Source organism: Macaca mulatta, chromosome 15, assembly GCF_049350105.2.
Source record: "Macaca mulatta isolate MMU2019108-1 chromosome 15, T2T-MMU8v2.0, whole genome shotgun sequence".
Taxonomy (NCBI): domain Eukaryota; kingdom Metazoa; phylum Chordata; class Mammalia; order Primates; family Cercopithecidae; genus Macaca; species Macaca mulatta.
In genome coordinates, this window is record NC_133420.1 from 64,056,221 (window position 1) to 64,076,965 (window position 20,745).

The following is a 20,745-nucleotide window of genomic DNA, read 5'->3' on the forward strand; positions in this document are numbered from 1 at the left end:
TCAGAGCTAGATTTGCCTTCTGAACTTTTTGGCTATGTAAGCTAATGAATTCCTTTAATTTTTTTTTTTTTTTTTTTTTTTGAGACGGAGTCTCACGCTGTTGCCCAGGCTGGAGTGCAGTGGCGCGATCTCGGCTCACTGGAAGCTCCGCCTCCCGGGTTCCCGCCATTCTCCTGCCTCAGCCTCCTGAGTAGCTGGGACTACAGGCGCCCGCCACCGCGCCCGGCTAATTTTTTGTATTTTTAGTAGAGACGGGGTTTCACAGTGGTCTCGATCTCCTGACCTTGTGATCCGCCCGCCTCGGCCTCCCAAAGTGCTGGGATTACAGGCTTGAGCCACCGCGCCCGGCCTCCTTTAATTTTTTTTGAGACGGAATTCCTTTAATTTTTTTTTCACTCTTGTTACCCAGGCTGGAGTGCAATGGTGAGATCCCGGCTCACGGCAACCTCCGCCTCCCAGCTTCAAGCGATTGTCCTGCCTCAGCCTCCAGAGTAGCTGGGAATACAGGCATGCTCCACCACCCTCAGCTGATTTTGTATTTTTAGTAAACGGGGTTTCTCCATCTTGGTCAGGCTGGTCTCGAACTCCCGACCTCAGATGATCTGTCCACCTTGGCCTCCCAAAGTGCTGGGATTACAGGCGTGAGCCACCGCACCTGGCCTTTTTTTTTTTTTTTTCCTTAAGTCAAAGTTATGTTTTCTATCTCTTGCAACCATGAGTTCTGACTAATTCTGTGGGGGAAAGACCAACAGATCAGAGTCAGCTGAAGATGTTGAACCTCTGATGTCTTCACTTATTGCCCAATTCCTCCATGAGCCAACCTCCTCTGACTTAAATGTATTGTCATGCCATTTGGCCCTAAGATATTTCTGCTTAACGTGTGAGTTAATCAGATCTCTTGTCTAGCTTATACATTTCTAGAATCACATAGCCAAAAGGAGGCTGACAGATCTGGCCCAAAGTTACACCCACTGCAGGAACTGCCCTATGAGTATCTTCTTGAACACTTCCAGAAGCTGAACCTCTCCTTGGTAACGACCTCACTACCCTTCCAAGGACTCTCTTCCAATCTTTCTTATTGATAGAACTTTTAAAATTTGGAACCAAAGTCGGCTTCCTTGTTCCTTGTCTCACTGGTTCTGCCAATACTGGTCTGACAGCCCTGGAGGAATTGGGAGCTAGTCCTTACAAATGACCTAGGTTTTTTTTTTTTTTTTTTTGAGATAGAGTTTTGCTCTTGTCGCCCAGGCTGGAGTACAGTGGTGTGATCTTGGCTCACTGTAACCTCCACCCCACCCCTGGTTTCAAGCGATTCTCCTGGCTTAGCCTCCAGAGTAGTTGGGACTACAGGCGCCTGCCACCATGCCTAGCTAATTTTTTGTATTTTTAGTAGAGACGGGGTTTCACCACGTTGGCCAGGCTGGTCTTGAATGCCTGACCTCAGATGATCCGCCTGCCTCAGCCTCCAAAAGTGTTGGGATTACAGGCATGAGTCACCGAGCCTGACTCCTTCTACAGTTCTTTTACAGACTTTATTTGCAGCCTACTCATCGCCCCCTTTCGGCTTGATCCTTAAAGTGTGGCACTAAGAAGTGAAACTAGTACTGGGAACACATAGTGAGGGGTCATCTCTGACTGGGCGTGCTAAGTCTACCAGGCCTTTGTTTGTAAGGAATCAACTGTTTAAGTGAAGCGGTGTTTATTGTAAGAAGACACGGGGCAATCAGGAGGTCTAAATGGAATGGGAATCCCAGAACAGTGGCTATGGTGTGAGTAGACCTCTGCATGGTGAGTAGACCTCTGCAGACTGTTATTGGATCTCAGATCTCTGCAGTGCTGGGGACTGTCACGCGCATCTGTGATGGTCCAGGGGGCTTCCGAGGTGATTGGGCAGTGTCAGTCTTCAGCTACTAAGCTGAGGAGATGTGGGAAGGAGTCGACCAAGGAACACTGGGTTTGAGCTCCAGGAGCTTTAGGAACGGTGGCGATGTGAGCTGGACAGTCCGACCTCCAGTGGGGGCCCACACAGACAAGGCACGGCCTAGGAGGAATCCCGGGCTGCGGGCATTCCGAGGCCCAGTGGCCAGGCTTTTGGCATTTGAAGCAAGGTCCATGAGGAGGTTTTGAAGGAGCCCCTGGGAACTGTGGCTTGGATGTTCTGAAGTTTTTGTATGCTGGAGACATGGTTGTGGGTTGTCTTACAGCGGAGGCAAGGAGCTGTAACTCAGAGATGTGTTGTCGCTTGGCTGCCTCTTCTCTTTTATTGTACACCTTGAAGGCAAGGTTAATTAAGTCCTGTTGTGGGGTTTGAGGGCCGGAATCCAATTTTTGGAGTTGTTTCCTAATGTCAGGAGCGGATTGGGTGATAAAATGCATATTAAGAATAAGGCGGCCTTCTGGCCCGTTTGGGTCTAGGGCAGTAAAGTGTCTAAGGGTTGCTGCTAAGCAGGCCATGAACTGGGCTGGGTTTTCATCTTTACCTTGGGTAGTTTCCTTTAGTTTGCCATAATTAACAGCTTTGTATGCTGTCTTTTAAAGCCCTTCAACTAGGCAGGAAATCATGTAATCTCGCCTAGCTATACCTGGGGAATCTGCCTGATAGTTCCATTGGGGGTCCTCTTAGGGAACTGCTCTAATGCCTTTCTGGAGGCCTGGCTCATGAAGCCGGCGTTTGTCAGTGTAAGATTGGGCTAGAGAAAAAACTCTTTCCCGTTCATCTGGGGAGAGGGTAGAAGTTAGGTGACGTTCAAGTCACTCCAGGTTAAATTGTAGGACAGAGTTAGATATCGGAATTCCTGTATATATTTACTGGGATCTGATGAGAAAGAGCCTAAACGCTGGCTGATTTGGGAAAGGTCTGATAGAGAAAAAGGCACATGTACCCAAACTATGCCTTCAGCTCCAGCCACCTCTCTAAGAAGAAACTGTTGGCCAGGTGGGGGAGAGCTAGTCGCAGAATGAAACTGTAAGCCACACTGGGTGAGGGGAGGGGAGGTAATAGAAAGGTTATAGGGTGGGGGAGCGGAGACTGAAGAAGAGCTGCAGCCTGATTCAGCCTGGCGGGGAGCGACCTGAGGAGGAGCAGTCTGGGGAGAAAGGGAAAGGTCCGATGGGTTGGTAGAAAAGGAAGATTCAAAAGACTCAGTGACACTTGGGGTTGGGACTGAAGGGACAGGCGGGAAGGAAAGAAGGAGGATTTGGGACAAGTTGGATTGGGAACAGAGACTAGGGAGGGAATGAAGTGTGAAAAATGCCTGGAAGTACGGCACCTCAGACCATTTGCCCATTTTTTGACAAAAATTATCTAGGTCTTGTAGGATAGACAAATCGAAAGTGCCATTCTTTGGCCACTTGGAACTATTGTCGCGTTTGTATTGGGGCCAAGCGGTGTTGCAGAAGAAAATAAGGCGTTTAGGTTTTAGGTCAGGTGTGAGTTGAAGGGGTTTTAGGTTTTTAAGAACACAGGCTAAGGGAGAAGATGGGGGAATGGAGGGTGGAAGGTTGCCCATAGTGAAGGAGGTAAGTTCGAAGAGAAAGGTAGAGACACGGCACAGGGGGTGGTGAGCAGCCCTGGGCTGCAATGTGGGTGAGCAGCCAAAGCAGGCATCCCTGCAATTGACTTGCCACCAAGGGAATGTGGGTGAATGACCAAGGCAGGCATCCCCGTGGCGATCAGATACCAATGAAATGTGGGTGAATAATCAGGCAGGTGTCCCCGCAGTGATTAGACACCAAGGTAAGTCTGTCTTCTCGAGTCTGTGACCAGCGCCAGAGTTTTGGGTCCACGGACAAAAATGTGTCTCCTTTGTCTCTACTAGAGAGGAAAAAGAACTGGAATTGGAAGGACAGGGAGATTGAAGGGTAGCAAGAGAGGGAGATTGAAGGGTAGCGAGAGAGGCTGGAGAAGAGAGTGAAAAGACCACTTACCCAATTTGAAATTTGTGAGATGTTCCTTGGGTTGGTTGGTTTGAGGACCCGAGGTTGTAGGTGGATCTTCTCACAGAGTGAGGGTGAGGACAGGGGACCCGTCTCCCGAAGGAGTCCTCCTATCCTGGGTCTTCGGCACCAAATGTCATGCACGTCCGTGTGAAGAGACCACCAAACAGGCTCTGTGTGAGCAACACGGCTGTTTATTTCACCTGGGTGCAGTCGGGCTGACTCTGAAAAGAGAGTCAGCAAAGGGTGGTGGGATTATCATTAGTTCTTATAGGTTTGGGATAGGCTGTGGAGTTAGGAGTAATTTTTTTGTGGGCAGCAGGTAGATCTTCTTACAAAGTAGAATATTACAAAGTACTTTCTTAAGGGTGGGGAGGCTGTATTGTACCAAGTACATTCACAAGGATAGGGGAATATCACAAAGTACATTATCTCAAGGGCAGGGAGGGTGTATTGCCATAAAGTCAATTGATCAGTTAGGGTGGGCAGGAACAAATCACAATGGTGGAATGTCATCAGTTAAGGCAGGGACTGGCTATTTTAACTTGTTTTGTGGATTTTCAGTTGCTTCAGGCCATCTGGATGTATACATGCAGGTCATAGGGGAAATGATGGCTTAGCTTGGACTCAGAGGCCTGACAGGGACCTCAGTGACAGGAGTATGTGGGACTTCAGGATCCTGCTTCTCTAGTTCCAAGACTGAGATACCCTCTTCATTTCTGACCTTGTGATCCACCCACCTAGACCTCCCAGAGTACTGGGATTACAGGCATGAGGCACCATGCCGGCCAGGAAGTTCTTAAGAAATTACTTATAGGTGGGGAGGGTCTTTGAAAGCCATGCAGCCAGGGCCCCTCCATCTTTGGCCCTGCTCTGCAGTCTCTCAAAGATGGGTTTAAACTTCCAGCCTAGTTTTGTTACAAGGAGGGAACAGATTTAAGCAATTCTCATTTCTTCATTTCTACTTCCTTTATTTATATTCAATTTCTTCCCACTTTGCTAACTTGCTTCCCTGTCCTTTACTGTATATTCTCTCTTAGTTGTTCTGCTTCCTTTTAACAGCTTCACATTTCCTCTTCTGTCTTGTGACCTCAGTTAAATGTTTAATTATAGAAATAACGTGCACGTGGTAATAAAAAAAAACCCAAATAGAACCAAAGGCTACACAACAGTGGTTCTCAACCAGGGGTGACTTTGCTCCCCACCCCCTCCAGGAAACATTTAGGGCATGTCTGGAAACATTTTTGGTTGTCACAACTGGGGAGGGGGTGGTAGTGGGAAGGGGTCAAGGATGCTGTTAAACAACCTACAAAACTCAGGTCAACTACCCACAATAAGGAATTTCTCACCCAAAATTTATAATGCTGAGGGTGAGAAATCCTACCGTAGGGGAAAAAATAAAAGTAAAAGGCTCTCTTCCCCCATCCCCGTTCCTACTCCAAGTCATAGTTCCCAGAGGTAACTCCTTTTAACGCTTCCTGGCTTTAAGTGTGTTGGTGATTTGGTGTTTGTTAATAGTAATACTTAGACTTCTCACAGCAAGGGAATTCTAGGAAACTCTAGTGAGTTTTTCTATTCCACACCTCCTCTGACAACTCCAGCTATAGGTGACATACTTTAAGTGGGCTCCTCTGGGCTCCAAGCAGAGAGAATTCCTTGCAGACAAGGTCTGGAAAATAGCCTCAGAGCCAGAAACAAGGACTTTCAGGAAGAAAGCGAGTCTCAGAGACAGCCTGCTTCTCAAGGACAATCATAACTCTTCTGGGTCTTAACTCTCAGCAAAACTAATGGTGGATTTAATTTCTCAGCCCTTGAGGCTGGGAGAATGCAGAAAAAGCAGAGGGCAGAGGAACCTGCTGACAGAGACAGCTGAATCCCTGACAGAAAAAATGAGAGCCTGGAAGAGATACGTGTGAAGCTCAAACACAAAAGATTTCCTTGAACTAGAAAATGTGATCGCAGAACTAAAAAATTCCATTGATAAATCAAAGGAGAGGACAGTCATTGCTGAAACCCCAAAAATAGGTCTAGAAAATTAAATAGAGAAAAATGTCTCAACATCTAGCACAAAAATATAGAATTGCAAATATGTGGTAGAAGGTAGGAGCCTGGAACAGATACAGTAGACTTAACCTGCAAATGCTGTGGGTTCCAGGAGAAAAAGGAACAAGAGAGGAGAGGTCATAATTAAATAATAGATGAAATTTCTCTAAGCTGAAGAAAGACTGAAGTTGCAGCTCCAGTTGAAACAAAAAGACACACACTCAGCTACATATGGCAAAAATTCCAAAACTCTAAGAATATAGGAAATCTTACATGCTTTCAGGCAAAAAGCAAGTTCTTTTTTCTCATCTGCAACCCTGAAAGTTAAAAGACCCCCAAATGGAATGTGGGCTAATGAAAGAAAAGGCCTGCAACCCATACCCAGCCAAGGAAGAAAAAAAGATTTGCAAAATTCACTGAGTACTTCATCTGAGAAATATTTTTGAGAAGAGACTCTAATAAACAACAAATGAATCCTAACAGAGACTTCAAGACAGGGGAAGAGAAGAGGCAAGAAACCAGTGGGGAGCAACGAACCATGTCTGTTTATGAGGTGTAACATATATGCTAAATAAGGACTCTTGAAACAGATGGAACACTATAAGGGAAATTCTAATAAGGACTAAATTATCTCATTAAAACTGTGGAGTCAGGCGTTGGGGATAAGGGGAAGGTAAAAGTGTTCCAGAAGTCTAAGGCAGGGAGAGGTGGGGAGGAAAAAGGGGAGAAAGGAAGGGAAGTGAAAGTAATCTAAAGATCACATTTTGGCCAGACGTGGTGTCTCACGCCTGTAATCCCAGCACTTTTGGAGGCCGAGGCGGGCGGATCACCTGAGGTCAGGAGTTCAAAACCAGCCTGGCCAACATGGCGAAACCCCATCTCTACTAAAAATACACAAATTAGCTGGGCGTGGTGGCGGGCACCTGTAATCCCACTACTTGGGAGGCTGAGTCAGGAGAATCGCTTGAACCCAGGAGGTGGAGGTTGCAGTGAGCCAAGATCGTGCCACTGCACTCTAGCCTGGGGAACAAGAGTGAGATTCCATCTCAAAAAAAAAAAATAAATAAAAAAGATTACATTTTATTGGGATGGGGAGGAAGTAGAAGATAATTAAAGTGTTCTGGAAATAGCAGCTGTTGTTTTCATACACTAGAAGAGTCATGTGTATCTATCTGAGAGCATTCTATTAATAGAATGACAAACTCCAAATTAATGAGGAGAAAGAATGAATGAGTAGTAATTTAATCTAGCAAAGATTTAAAAAAGAAGAGTTAACAATAATATAAAAAGCTTTAAAACAAGTAAGATGGAAATAAGAAAATCAAATACATCACTCATTACAGTAAATACAAGTGGACTGAAATCTACCATCGAAAGACTGTCAGATTTTGTTGTAAATCAAATTTAGGTACACATTACTTAAGAGAAACACACTTAGGATGGGTGTGGTGGCTCACGCCTGTAATCCCAGCACTTTGGGAGGCTGAGGTGAGTGGATCACGAGGTCAGGAGATCGAGACCATCCTGGCTAACATGGTGAAACCCTGTCTCTACTAAAAATACAAAAAATTAGCCAGGCACGGTGGTGGGTGCCTGTAGTCCCAGCTACTCAGGAGGCTGAGGCAAAAGAATGGTGTGAACCCAGGAGGCAGAGCTGGCAGCGAGCCGAGATAGCACCACTGCACTCCAGTCTGGGCGAAAGAGCAAGGCTCTGTCTCAAAAAAAAAAAAAAAAAAAGAGAAACACACTTAAAGTGATAAAGTTTTAAAATAAAGACATGGAAAGAGATACCAGGCAAATATTAAATGTTATTTTGAAAACCAGAGGCTATATACAATCCCTGACTTACAATGGTTTAACTTAGGATTCTTTGACTTTACGATGGGTTTATCAGGGTATTAAATATATTTTCAACTAACATTACTTTCTACTTATGATGGGTTTTTGGAACATAGTCCCATCCTAAGTCAAGGAACATCTGTACTGATATCAAACAGGAGAAATTTAAGTTACGGGCTCGGGGAGGTGGGAGAAGAGTGCCTGCAAAGGGATAGGAGGATTTGGGGAGAGATAGGAATGTTTTGTATCTTAATTGTGGTAATTACACAACTGAATACGCTTGTCAAAACTCATAGGCTTGTACACTTGAAACAGATCAATCTGTTGTATATAAATTACAATGCAATAAAACTGGTTTAAAAAAAAGAATGAAAATACCATGTTCGCAAAATAAAAATGTGAAATGAGAAAACAGCATAACATGAGAAACCCTCTCAATTACCCTGTATCATATATTTCACTGTCAAAAAGATAGCAAGCTTTAAACAACATATGCACAGGAAAAATAAAGAGAGCACTTATTTCAAGAAATTATGAAAAGAGTAAGAAAAGAAATCAAATCAGAAAATAATAACTAAAGCTAACACTAATTAAATGAAAAAAAAAAAAAAAAACTAAAAAGGCCCAGGCACAGTGGCTCATGCCTGTAATCCCAGCACTTTGGGTAGCCGAGGCGGGAGAATCACTTGAGCTTAGGAGTTCGAAACCAGCCTGGGCAACATGGTGAAACCCCATCTCTGGGGAAAAAAAAAAAAAAATTACAAAAATTAGCCAGGTGTGGTGGTGTATGCCTGTAGTTCCAGCTACTTGGGAGGCTGAGATGGGAGGGTAGCTTGAGCCCAGGAGGTGGAGGTTGCAGTGAGCTGAGATTGCACCACTGCACTCCAGCCTGGGCAACAGAGCCACACCCTGTCTCAAACAAACAAACAAACAAAAAAACAAAAAAAAAACCTAAAAAGGATAAATCAATCCAAAAAAATTGTCTTTTAAAAGAGCTATTAAGGTTGGGCATAGTGGCTCATGCCTGAAATCCCAGCACTTTGGTAGGCCAAGGCAGGCGGATCACCTGAGGTCAGGTGTTGAGACCAGCCTGACCAACATGGTAAAAACCTGTCTCTCCTAAAAAATACAAAAATTAGCAGGGTGCGGTGGCAGACACTTGTCACCCCAGCTACTTGGGAGGCTGAGGCAGGAGAATCGCTTGAACCCAGGAGGTAGAGGTTGCAGTGAGCCGAGATGGTGCCACTGCACTCCAGCCTGGGCGACAGAGTAAGGCTCTGCCTCGAAAAAAAAAAAAAAAGAGCTAATAAAATAAACCTCTTGCAAGCCAAATTAAGGGGGGAAAAGAAAGATTAAATAGACAAGATTAGTTATGAGAAAGAAAACATTCTTACAAATAGAGGAGAAAATTGAAGAATTATAAAACAGTACAACTGAAAATCAACCAATTTGAAAATAGAGGAAATGGATATCTTTCAAGAAATATACAAATTACCAAGAAAATTGACCCAGGAGAAAGAGGAAAGCTTGAATAGCCCAACTTATTTTAGAAAAGACTGCCACAGGAAGGTGATGAGAGACTCCTTTTGGGAAATACTGCATTCACATGGCACCAGATATGAGTTTTTTCTAACCTTAAATAATTTCTATGCCAATGCCATTTATTTATATATATATATATTTTTAGTGGAGTCTGGCTGTGTTGCCCAGGCTGGAGTGCAGTGAGTGGCACGATCTCGGCTCACTGCAAGCTTGGCATCCCAGGTTCATGCCATTCTCCTGCCTCAGCCTCCAGAGTAGCTGGGACTACAGGTGCCCGCCACCATGCCTGGCTAATTTTTTTTTTGTATTTTTAGTAGAGACAGGTTTTCACCGTGTCAGCCAGGACGGTCTCGATCTCCTGACCTGGTGATCCGCCCACCTTGGCCTCCCAAAGTGCTGGGATTACAGGTGTGAGCCACCGCACCCAGCCGTTCTATGCCATTTAAACTAGTCGAGTGAGGTGGAGCTTGCAGTGAGCCGAGATCGCGCCACTGCACTCCAGCCTGGGCGACACAGTGAGACTCCGTCTCAAAAAAAAAAAAAAAAAAAAAGAGAAAATGAAGAAATGCTCCCAGATTTAATGTGTAAAGCTACTACAACTTGATACTATTCCCAATAAAAACTCTAAGTAAAAAAGAAAAAGAGGAAAACTGCTTAAATATAATGAAGACTGGTTATTAAAACCTAAAAGCAAATATGGTTCTAAATGGTGAAACACTGAACCACTTCAATTAAAATAAAAATTTAGACAGAGCTGCCTGCTATTATCCTTATTATTTGACATATCTTGGAAGTTTTACCAAATTTGGTAAAACAAGACAATGAATTGTTACACTCATCTGAAAAGAAATTATAATATTATCTTTTTTGCTGCTGACATGATTGTACCAGAAAAACCAAAAGACTAGTTAAAAAAAAAAAAAACCATGGTAAAAAACAATATAATTTGGTGGGCTGACTGTATACAAGATAAATATAATGAAAATAAATTGTTTTACTCTAGCAATAAGCATATTGAATTGAAAATGGAGTGGCTGGGCGCGGTGGCTCAAGCCTGTAGTCCTAGCACTTTGGGAGGCTGAGACGGGCAGATCACGAGGTCAGGAGATCGAGACCATCCTGGCTGACACGGTGAAACCCCGTCTCTACTAAAAAATACAAAAAAACTAGCCGGGCGAGGTGGCGGGCGCCTGTAGTTCCAGCTACTCTGGAGGCTGAGGCAGGGGAATGGCGTAAACCCGGGAGGCGGAGCTTTCAGTGAGCTGAGATCCGGCCACTGCACTCCAGCCTGGGCGACTGAGCAAGACTCCGTCTAAAAAAAAAAAAAAAGAAAATGGAAGCAGTTTCAATTTAGAGTTACAAAGTTATAAAATTCTTAGGAAAATATATAGATAATGAAGCTACTCAGAAAAAAAAAATTCTTGGGATAATAATGATAGCCACCATAATGCCATGAACTATTCTTGGCACTTTGTATCAACTCAATCAAGCCTCACAACATCCTCTTGAAACAGATTACTATTATTATTATTATTATTATTTTGTATTTTTTTTGTAGAGATGGGTGTTTTGCCATGTTGCACAGGTTGATCTCGAACTCCTGGGCTTAAGTGATCCACGTGCCTAGGCCTCTCAAAGTGCCAGGATGCAGTGTGAGCCACTGCGTCCAGCCACTATTATTATTCTTATTTTATAGAAGAGAACACTGAGGAACACACAGATTAAGTGATTTAGCCCCAGATTACTATTAATAGCTGGTAAAATCTCAGAGCTGGGATTTTGAACCCGGGCAGTTTAGCAGATACTTCCCTTGTAACGACTATGATGTAGTACGTATATTTACTTATATTTAACCAAGAAACACGTAAGTATTCATATGAATAAAGTTATACAGTAAAATATTATTAAACACTATAAAGCAAGATGGGAACAAACAAAAAATTAACCATATCCTTTTGGGAAGAGAAAAAATCATAAAAAGTGTCAGTTCTCCAAAAATTAAAGTGTATAATTCCAATTAGTATAACAAAGAACAAGCAAAGAAAAAAATATTTTTTAAAAATACAAAGATTTTGATAGGAAAATAGTGAGAAAAAAATAGTGAGAGAAATTCACTTTACTGGCCAGATGCGGTGGCTCACGCCTATAATCCCAGCACTTTGGGAGGCTGAGGCAGGTGGATCACCTGAGGTCAGGAGTTCAAGACCAGCCTGGCCAACATGGCGAAACCCCTTCTCTACAAAAATACAAAAATTAGCCAGGCGTGATGGCACATGCCTGTAAGTCCAGCTACTCGGGAGGCTGAGGTAGGAGAATAGCTTGAACCTGGGAGGTGGAGGTTGCAGTGAGCTGAGACATGCCACTGTACTCCAGCCTGGGCGGCGAAAGGGCAAGGCTCCCATCTCCAAAAAAAAAAAAAAAAAAAAAAAAAGAAAAGAAATTCACTTTCTCAAATATGATAACATATTATAAGGCCACTTAATCAAATGAATAAAGCAAAGGGAAAAAATTAGTCAATGGAATAAAACAGAGAATCTCATACAAGGTGATTGTGTATACAAAAACATGACAGTTCAACTCATTGGGGAAAGTGGGCTGACATAATCAATGGAACTGGAACATCCAGCTCTCCTTACTGAGTGCTACCATGTGCTGGGACTGTGCACTAGGAGGGCTTGCATACCCATGTAGCAGCAGAGCATGATGGGTAAAAGCATACCTTCTGTGGCAGGACATTCGCGTCATCAAAGGTGGAGGCGGGGAGAGACTGACTTGGGTTCCAGTCTATCCTCATGGGTTCTGGCTTATCCTTGCTGTCTCCCACTTTTGCCCATATTCCCTTCCCCACTGCCAGGCCTGCAGAATCCAAGCTCCAGCAGCAGAAGCAAAGACAACACCTTTCAGAGACTGTTGAGCTTGCTCCCACAACTGCATAATTGAGCAATTCTGTGTGCCAAATAAGAGCAATTCTGTGTACCAGATCTCTTAATTGAAAAAATATAGCCGGGCGCGGTGGCTCAAGCCTGTAATCCCAGCACTTTGGGAGGCCGAGACGGGCGGATCACGAGGTCAGGAGATCGAGACCATCCTGGCTAACACGGTGAAACCCCGTCTCTAATAAAAAATACAAAAAAAAAACTAGCCGGGCGAGGTGGCGGGTGCCTGTAGTCCCAGCTACTCGGGAGGCTGAGGCAGGAGAATGGCGTGAACCTGGGAGGCGGAGCTTGCAGTGAGCCGAGATCTGGCCATTGCACTCCAGCCTGGGTGACACAGCAAGACTCCGTCTCAAAAAAAAAAAAAAAAAAAAAAGAAAAAATATGTATGTGTGTGTATGTATATATAAATATCCATACATACATATGCATATGCTAGTGGTTTTGCTTCTCTGATGGGCCTTGACTGACATACTAAATGAAGGATATACAAGTGTTCGTGGTATTCTTTCAACTTTTCCTTTAAGTTTAAAATGTTTCAAAATAAAATTCTGGGGGGATAGAAAAATATACACAAAGGATTCTAACCTCAGTTGAAGAGCTAATCCAACTGGTTAAGAAACATGAAAATATGCTCAAGTTCATTACGAATCAGGGACATGCAGCTTAAAGTAAAAATGAGATGCCTGCCAGGCACGGTGGCTCATGTCTGTAATCCCAATATTTTGGGAGGCCCAGGCAGGAAGACTGCTTGAGCCCAGGAGTTTGAGACCAGCCTGGGCAACTAGAGAGACCCCCTCTCTTGAAAAAAACAAACAAACACAAAACTTTTAAAAAAATTAGCCAGCCATTGTGGTGCATGCCTTTAGTCCCAGCTACTTGGGAGGCTAAACTGGGAGGATGACTTGAGCCCAGCAGGTTGAGGCTGCAGTGAGCAGTGATCATGCCACTGCACTCCAGCCTGGGCAACAGAGCAAGATCCTGTCTCAAAAAAACAAAAAACAGAAAAAGATACCACTTATATGCATGGTGAAAAACTGGGGCGTAAAACCAGTGGGGAACTCTGAGAGCCAGTGTGGTACATGTGCCCTCAAAGTTACTCTCCCACTCCCGGGGTAAGGTTGCTGGTGTATTTATAACACCAGTTCCCACCAGTCATTGTTTGAGAGCTGCTTTGTGGAGGGAGGCAAGGACTCTCCAGCACTCCTGGCCCTCTGCTCCCGCTCTCCCATCAGACAAAAGTTTCAGGGAAGGAGCTGCAGGCCTGCCGTTAGCCTCAGGGCTTATGTGCAGCCAGCGGGTGAGGCCTGAGGAGAAATGGCTGAGGCACTGACAGTATCTGCTGAGCAGCGAGCAGCAATCAGATCTGCTCATGTCTTGTGTTAAATTCATGCTGTCACTTTTTCTTCATGTCATAGTTTCCTTCCTTCCTTCCTTCCTTCCTTCCTTCCTTCCTTCCTTCCTTCCTTCCTTCCTTCCTCCCTCCCTCCCTCCCTCTCTCTCTCTCTCTCTCTCTCTATCTCTCTTCTTTCTTTCTTTCGAGACAGAGTCTGGCTCTGTCGCCCAGGCTGGAGTGCAGTGTCGCGATCTTGGCTCACTGCAAGCTCCGCCTCCCGGGTTCTTGCCATTCTCCTGCCTCAGCCTCCCGAGTAGCTGGGACTACAGGTGCCCGCCACCACACCCAGCTAATTTTTTTGTATTTTTTAGTAGAGACAGGGTTGCACCGTGTTAGCCAGGATGGTCTCGATCTCCTGACCTCGTGATCCACAAGCCTCAGCCTCCCAAAGTGCTGGGATTACAGGCGTGAGCCACCGCGCCCAGCGCAGGTCATAGTTTATTTATTTATTTATTTATTTATTTATTTATTTATTTATTTTATTTTATTTTTTTTTGAGACGGAGTCTCGCTCTGCCGCCCAGGCTGGAGTGCAGTGGCCGGATCTCAGCTCACTGCAAGCTCCGCCTCCCGGGTTCACGCAATTCTCCTGCCTCAGCCTCCCCAGTAGCTGGGACTACAGGCGCCCGCCACCTCGCCCGGCTAATTTTTTGTATTTTTTTTAGTAGAGACGGGGTTTCACCGTGTCAGCCAGGATGGTCTCGATCTCCTGACCTCGTGATCCGCCCGCCTTGGCCTCCCAAAGTGCTGGGATTACAGGCTTGAGCCACCGCGCCCGGCCCATAGTTTTTTTTAAAAAGAAGGAGGAAGAAGAGGAATAAGCTGGCCCCGGTAGCATGTGCCTGTCATCCCAGATACTTGGGAGGCCAAGGCAGGAGGATTGCTGGAGCCCAGGAGTTCAAGTCCAGCCTGGGCAACATAACAAGACCCCTGTCTCTTTAAAAAAAAAAGAAAAAGTTGGCCGGGCGCGGTGGCTCAAGCCTGTAATCCCAGCACTTTGGGAGGCCGAGACGGGCGGATCACGAGGTCAGGAGATCAAGACCATCCTGGCTAACACGGTGAAACCCCGTCTCTACTAAAAAAAAATACAAAAAACTAGCCGGGCGAGGTGGCAGGCGCCTGTAGTCCCAGCTACTCGGGAGGCTGAGGCAGGAGAATGGTGTAAACTCGGGCGGCGGAGCTTGCAGTGAGCTGAGATCCGGCCACTGCACTCCAGCTTGGGCGACAGAGCGAGACTCCGTCTCAAAAAAAAAAAAAAAAAAAAAAGAAAAAGCAAGGCAGAGTGAGTCATGCCTGTAATTTCAGTACTTTGGGAGGCTGAGGCAGGAGTATTGCTTAAGGCCAGGCGTTCAAGGCCAGCCTGGTTGACATAGCAAAGCCTTGAATCTACAACAACAGCAAAATTAGTCTGGTGTGATGGTGAGTGCCTGTGGTCCTAGTTACTTGGGAGGCTAAGGTGGGAGGGTCACTTGAACTCAGGAGTTTGAGGCTACAGTGATCTATGGTCGAACCACTGCACTCCAGCCTGGGTGACAGAGTGAGACACTGACTCTGATTAAAAAAGAAAAAAAAAAAAAAAAGAGGTACAAACACTTATCATAGGAGCATCAGTGGGACAAGCTAAAATCCCCAATGCTGTGGTTGGTTCTGAGACTGCAACTGACATTCTTCATTTTCCTTCTCCTCCATCCACACTAGACTCCCCTCACTGAAGCAGTACTTCTTACTGGACTGAATTGCTTGCCCAGTGGGTGAGCCAGACCTTCATTTCTGAGCGTTCTGATAACTGGGTTCTTTCCAGGCTGTGGTGGTTAAAGTTGCCCAATATATCACTGAGCATAGAACACCCAAGGGGCACCCATGAATCCCCTGACCTGAAGATACAGGCATACTTCAGAGATATTGTGGGTTCAGGTTTGAGATCACTGCAATGATCACAGGATTTTTTTTTTTGTTTCCCAATGCATATAAAAGTTATGTTCAGCCGGGCGCAGTGGCTCTCGCCCGTAATCTTAGCACTTTGGGAGGCCGAGGTGGGTGAATTGCCTGAGCTCAGGAGTTTGAGACCAGCCTGGAGAACACAGTGAAACCCTGTCTCTACTAAAAATACAAAAAAAAAAAAAAAAAAAAAAAAAATTAGCCAGGCGTGGTGGTGCATGCCTGTAATCCCAGCTACTTGGAAGGGTGAGACAGGAAAATCGCTTGAACCCGGGAGGTAGAGGTTGCAGTGAGCTGAGATTGTGCCATTGCACTCCGGCCTGGGCAACAGAGTGAGACTCCATCTCAAAAAATAAATAAAAAAATAAAAAAAAAAAAGCTGGGCACGGTGGCTGACGCCTGTAATCCCAGCACTTTGGGAGGCCGAGGCAGGCAGATCATGAGGTCAGGAGATCGAGACCATCCTGGCTAATGCAGTGAAACCCCATCTCTACTAAAAATACAAAAAGATTAGTCAGGCGTGGTGGCCAGCACCTGTAGTCCCAGCTACTTGGGAGGCTGAGGCAGGAGAATGGCATGAACCCAGGAGGTGGAGCTTGCAGTGAGCCATGATCACGCCACTTTTAATTACTTGAACACCTCCAAGTCATCCATGAGGGTTGAAATCAACTTCTTCCAAACTCCTGTTAATGTTGATATTTTGACTCCCTGCCATGAATCATGAATGTTTTTAATGGTATCTAGAATGGCGAATCCTTTTCAGAAGGTTCTCAGTTTACTTTGCCCAGATCCATGAGAGGAATCCCTATGGCAGCTGTAGCCTTACAAAATGTATTTCTTAAATAAGGTCAAAATTACTCCTTGACCCATGGGCTACAGAATGGAAGTTTGTTAGGCATGAAAACAACATTAATCTCCATCAGAGATCTTGGGTGATTACGTACATTGCCAATGAACAGTAATATCTTGAAAGGAATCTTCTTTCTGAGCAGTAGGTGTCAACGGTGGGCTTAAAATATCCACTAAACCATGCTGTGAACACATGTGCTGTCATCCAGGCTTTGTTCTTCCATGTATAGAGCATAGGAAGGATAGATTTACCATAATTCTTAAGGGCCCTAGGATTCCGAGAATGGTAAATGAGCACTGGCTTCAACTTAAAGCCGCGAGCTACATTAGCCTCTAGCAAGAGAGTCAGCCTGTCCTTTGAAGATTTGAAGCCAGGCACTGACTTTTCTTCTCCAGCTATGAAAGTCCTAGATGGCCTCTTCTCCAATAAAAGGCTGTTTAGTTTGCATTGAAAATCTGTTGTTTAGTGTAGCCACCTTCATCAATGATCTTAGTTAGATCTTCTGGATAACTTGCTGCAGCATCTACATCAGCACTTGCTGCTTCATCTTGCACTTTTATGTTATAGAGATGGCTTCTCTCCTTAAACCTCATGAACCAACCTCTGCTGGCTTCAGACTTTTCTTCTTCAGCCTCCTCAATTCTCTCAGCCTCCAGAGAATTGAAGAGAGTTAGGGTCTTGCTCTGGATTAGGCTTTGGCTTAAGAGAATGTTATAGCTGGTTTGATCTTCTATCCAGACCACTCAAACTCTCTTCATATCAGCAATAAGACTGTTTTGCTTTCTTACCATTTATGTGTTACCTGGAGTAGCTCTTTTAATTTCCTTCAAGAACTTTTCCTTTGCATTCGCAGCTTGGCTAACTGGCATAAGAGGCCTAGCTTTTGGCCTATCTTGGCTTTGGACATGCCCTTCTCACTAACCTTAATCCTTTCTGCTTTTGATGTAAAGTGAGAGATGTGCAACTCTTCCTTTCACTTGTACACTTAGAGACCATTGTAGGGTTATTAATTGGCCTAATTTTAATATTGTTTTGTCTCAGGGAATAGAGAGACCCAAGGAGAGGGAGTGAGACAGGGAACAGCCAGTCAGTGGAGCAGTCAGAACACACACAACTTTTATTAAGTTCAGTGTCTCATAGGTATGGTTCGTGGTGCTCCAAAACAATGACAATATTAATATCAAAACTCACTGACCACAGATCTCCATAACAGATACAATCATAATGAAAAAAATTTGAAATATTTTAAGAATTACCAAAATGTGATGACACAGAGACATGAAGTGAGCATGTACTGTTGGAAAATGGCACCAGTAGACTTGCTTGCCACAGGGTAGCCATAAACTTTCAACCTGTAAAAAAACTCAGTATCGGCCGGGCGCGGTGGCTCAAGCCTGTAATCCCAGCACTTTGGGAGGCCGAGACGGGCGGATCACGAGGTCAGGAGATCGAGACCATCCTGGCTAACACGGTGAAACCCCATCTCTACTAAAAAATACAAAAAAACTAGCTGGGTGAGGTGGCGGGCGCCTGTAGTCCCAGCTACTCGGGAGGCTGAGGCAGGAGAATGGCATGAACCCGAGAGGCGGAGCTTGCAGTGAGCCAAGATCACGCCATTGCACTCCAGCCTGGGCGACAGAGCGAGACTCCGTCTCAAAAAAAAACAAAAAAACAAAAAAACTCAGTATCTGTGAAGTGTAATAAGTGCAATAAAATGAGGTGTGCCTGGACATTCCTACAGTATGTAGCAGCAGCCCTAACCCCTCATGATAATCAGGCAATCAGGTTCAGTTGCCTCTGCCAGGGTAATCGCTCCCCACTAAGTATGTGAGCGAGGAGTAGCCAGGGACGATCACTAGATATGGAGAACTCTGTGGGTCAAGGTAGATGCTCTCTACACATCCTTTCATCTTTAACTCCCACTGCCAACTCAGCGGTCATCTCCATATTTTCCCACTTAAATTCCTGAAAATGAACATTTGATAAACTCATCCTGATGTCCAGGCCACTGGCTTGTCTATGGACTGGTCAGCCTTAGGCAGAGGCTCATTTGCTCATTTTATATTTTTATTAAATTAAATTAATTATTATTATTATTATTTTTTTTTTTTGAGACAGAGTCTCCCTTTGTCACCCAGGCTAGAGTGCAGTAGTAGTAGTATCTCGGCTCACTGCAACCTCCGCCTCCCAGGTTCAAGCGATTCTCCTGCCTCAGCCTCCTGAGTAGCTGGGATTATAGGCATGTGCCACCATGCCCAGCTAATTTTTGTATTTTCAGTAGAGATGGGGTTTCGCCATGTTGGTCAGGCTGGTCGTGATCCACCCGCCTCAGCCTCCCAAAGTGCTGGGATTACAGGCATGAGCCATTGTGCCTGACTTTGCTGTTGTTATTATTATTATTATTATTATTTTGAGACAGAGTCTTGCTCTGTTGCCCAGGCTGGAGTGCAGTGGCTCCATCTTGGCTCACTGCAACCTCCGCCTCCCAGGTTCAAGCGATTCTTTTGCTTCAGCCTCTTGGGTAGCTGGGATACAGGCGCGTGCCACTGTGCCCAGCTAATTTTTGTATTATTAGTAGAGACGGGGTTTCACCATATTGGCCAGACTGGTCTCGAACTCCTGACCTCATGATCTGCACGCCTTGGCCTTCCAAGGGATAACAGGCATGACCCACCACACCCAGCCTGCTGTTATTATTTTTATGACATTTCATTCTGTGGTTTGGAGCCATCATTTTGCCTTGTTGCAAGGCTTGAATCTTGAGTTGGCCTTTTGATGTATTTGCTTTTCTTTTCAGCTCTGTGCCATTAGTACAGAGAATGTGCTTTCTGTGTCACCATTTGAGGCAGGACCAAGGAGAGGCCTAGGGCAAGTCACCGAAGACCTATCTGTACTCTTTGGCTTCAGTGATCAAAGAAATCCAAGTCTCCCTCATGGTGCAATCGGGTGGCCCATTTTTCTCCCTCCTGACTCTGAAGCCTTTGTGACAGACTTTTAAAGAGGCCTTTGTAAAGTCCACACCTAGTGTGTCTCCAGCAATCATACTCTTGATTGAGGTCAGACTATCTTGTATTTTACATATGGAAAATTGTGACTTGCCCAAAGTCACATACTGTGGCAAGGCTGGTCTCTTTAACCAGAGTCTCCCTGTTCTTTCTATTACATCATGCTTCCTCCACAGTTCAGGAAACTGCTGCTGCTCTAATAAATTACATACTTGGTGGCTTAAACAATACAAATTTATTATCTTACAGTTGTGGAGATCAAGTCAACACAGGTCTCACTGGGCTAAAGTCAAGGTGTCTGCAGGGTTGGTTCCTTTCTGGATGCTGAAGGGGAAAATCTGCTTCCTTGCCTTTTCCAGCTCTCAGAGGCTGCCTGCATTCCTTGGCTCATGGTCCTTTTCCTCTATCTTCAAAATCAGGACCTATGGGTTGAGTGTTTCTCCTGTGGCATCTCTCTGGCCCTCCTTCCCTCACCGAATCTCTTTCTTCCCATGATGGGAAAGGTTCTCCCTTTCAAGGACTCATATGATCAGAGTGTGCCTACCAAGATAAAACAGAATAATCTCTCCATCTAAAGGGCCTTAATTAACAGTCACATCTACATTTTGTCAGGTAAAGTGACATATGTCATAGGTTCTGGGGATTCGGGTGTGAATATTTTTGGGAGGCCATTATTTTGGCTACCACACCCTGTTGGTAAACTAGGGCTTCCTGGAGGCCAGTGGGTTAAAGTAATGAAGACAGATATAGCCTGACTTTCAGAGTCTTAGGAGATGCTCCTGATGTCCTGACATAGACTGTATCAATGACACAAAGTTGATCAGGTGAGCTTCCTTCCACATGGCAAATTCTATCTGATGCCCTTATGGTTGGGCCCCCTCCTCTTGTCAACTGTAAACACTCATTCCCTGTAATGAGTAGTGGGGAGGCCAAGAGAGGCAAAACATGGGTGTTGGTGTCTGCCCTCCAGGCTCTCAGATGATGATATTACAGTTCTGAAAAAGCTGAAATGTACAGCACTGACCCCTCAGCTCTTAAAAGTTCCCTGATATTTGGGCAGTAGAGGTACAGCTTGGAGTTACAGGTATCTTTTCTGATGTCCAGTCTCTAAAGGTAATGTGTGATACACATGGGGAAGGGGAAGGATCCCACTCTCTTACTGTGTTCACAAAGGAAGGCTACAAGCTGGTCTGAGATTAGAAGCGAATGTGGCCTATGATCAAAAGATACGTAACCATCACCAAAAGAGCTAAAGAGGAGAAAA

General features: G+C 44.9%; 1 protein-coding gene and 1 long non-coding RNA gene across 5 annotated transcripts in view; one reads left to right on the forward strand and one right to left on the reverse strand.

Annotated features, from left to right (window-relative positions):
- The first annotated feature begins 1,576 nt into the window (after positions 1–1,576).
- CD72 (CD72 molecule) overlaps positions 1,577–20,745 on the forward strand; it is a 30,377-nt gene continuing 11,208 nt past the window's right edge. The window contains exon 1 of one of the 4 annotated variants that reach the window (XM_015117491.3): positions 1,577–1,788. In XM_015117491.3, the coding sequence (XP_014972977.2) occupies positions 1,737–1,788 (52 nt within the window). In that variant the 5' untranslated portion in view covers positions 1,577–1,736. The remainder of the gene's footprint in view (positions 1,789–20,745) is intronic. The other 3 variants (XM_077965940.1, XM_077965941.1, XM_028835080.2) reach the window with 3 other exon arrangements.
- LOC106993705 (uncharacterized) lies at positions 1,683–4,160 on the reverse strand. Its single transcript, XR_001440014.3, has 2 exons — positions 3,928–4,160; positions 1,683–2,341 (listed from the first exon to the last, which is right to left on the reverse strand). It is a non-coding gene; the product is annotated as an uncharacterized LOC106993705 (long non-coding RNA).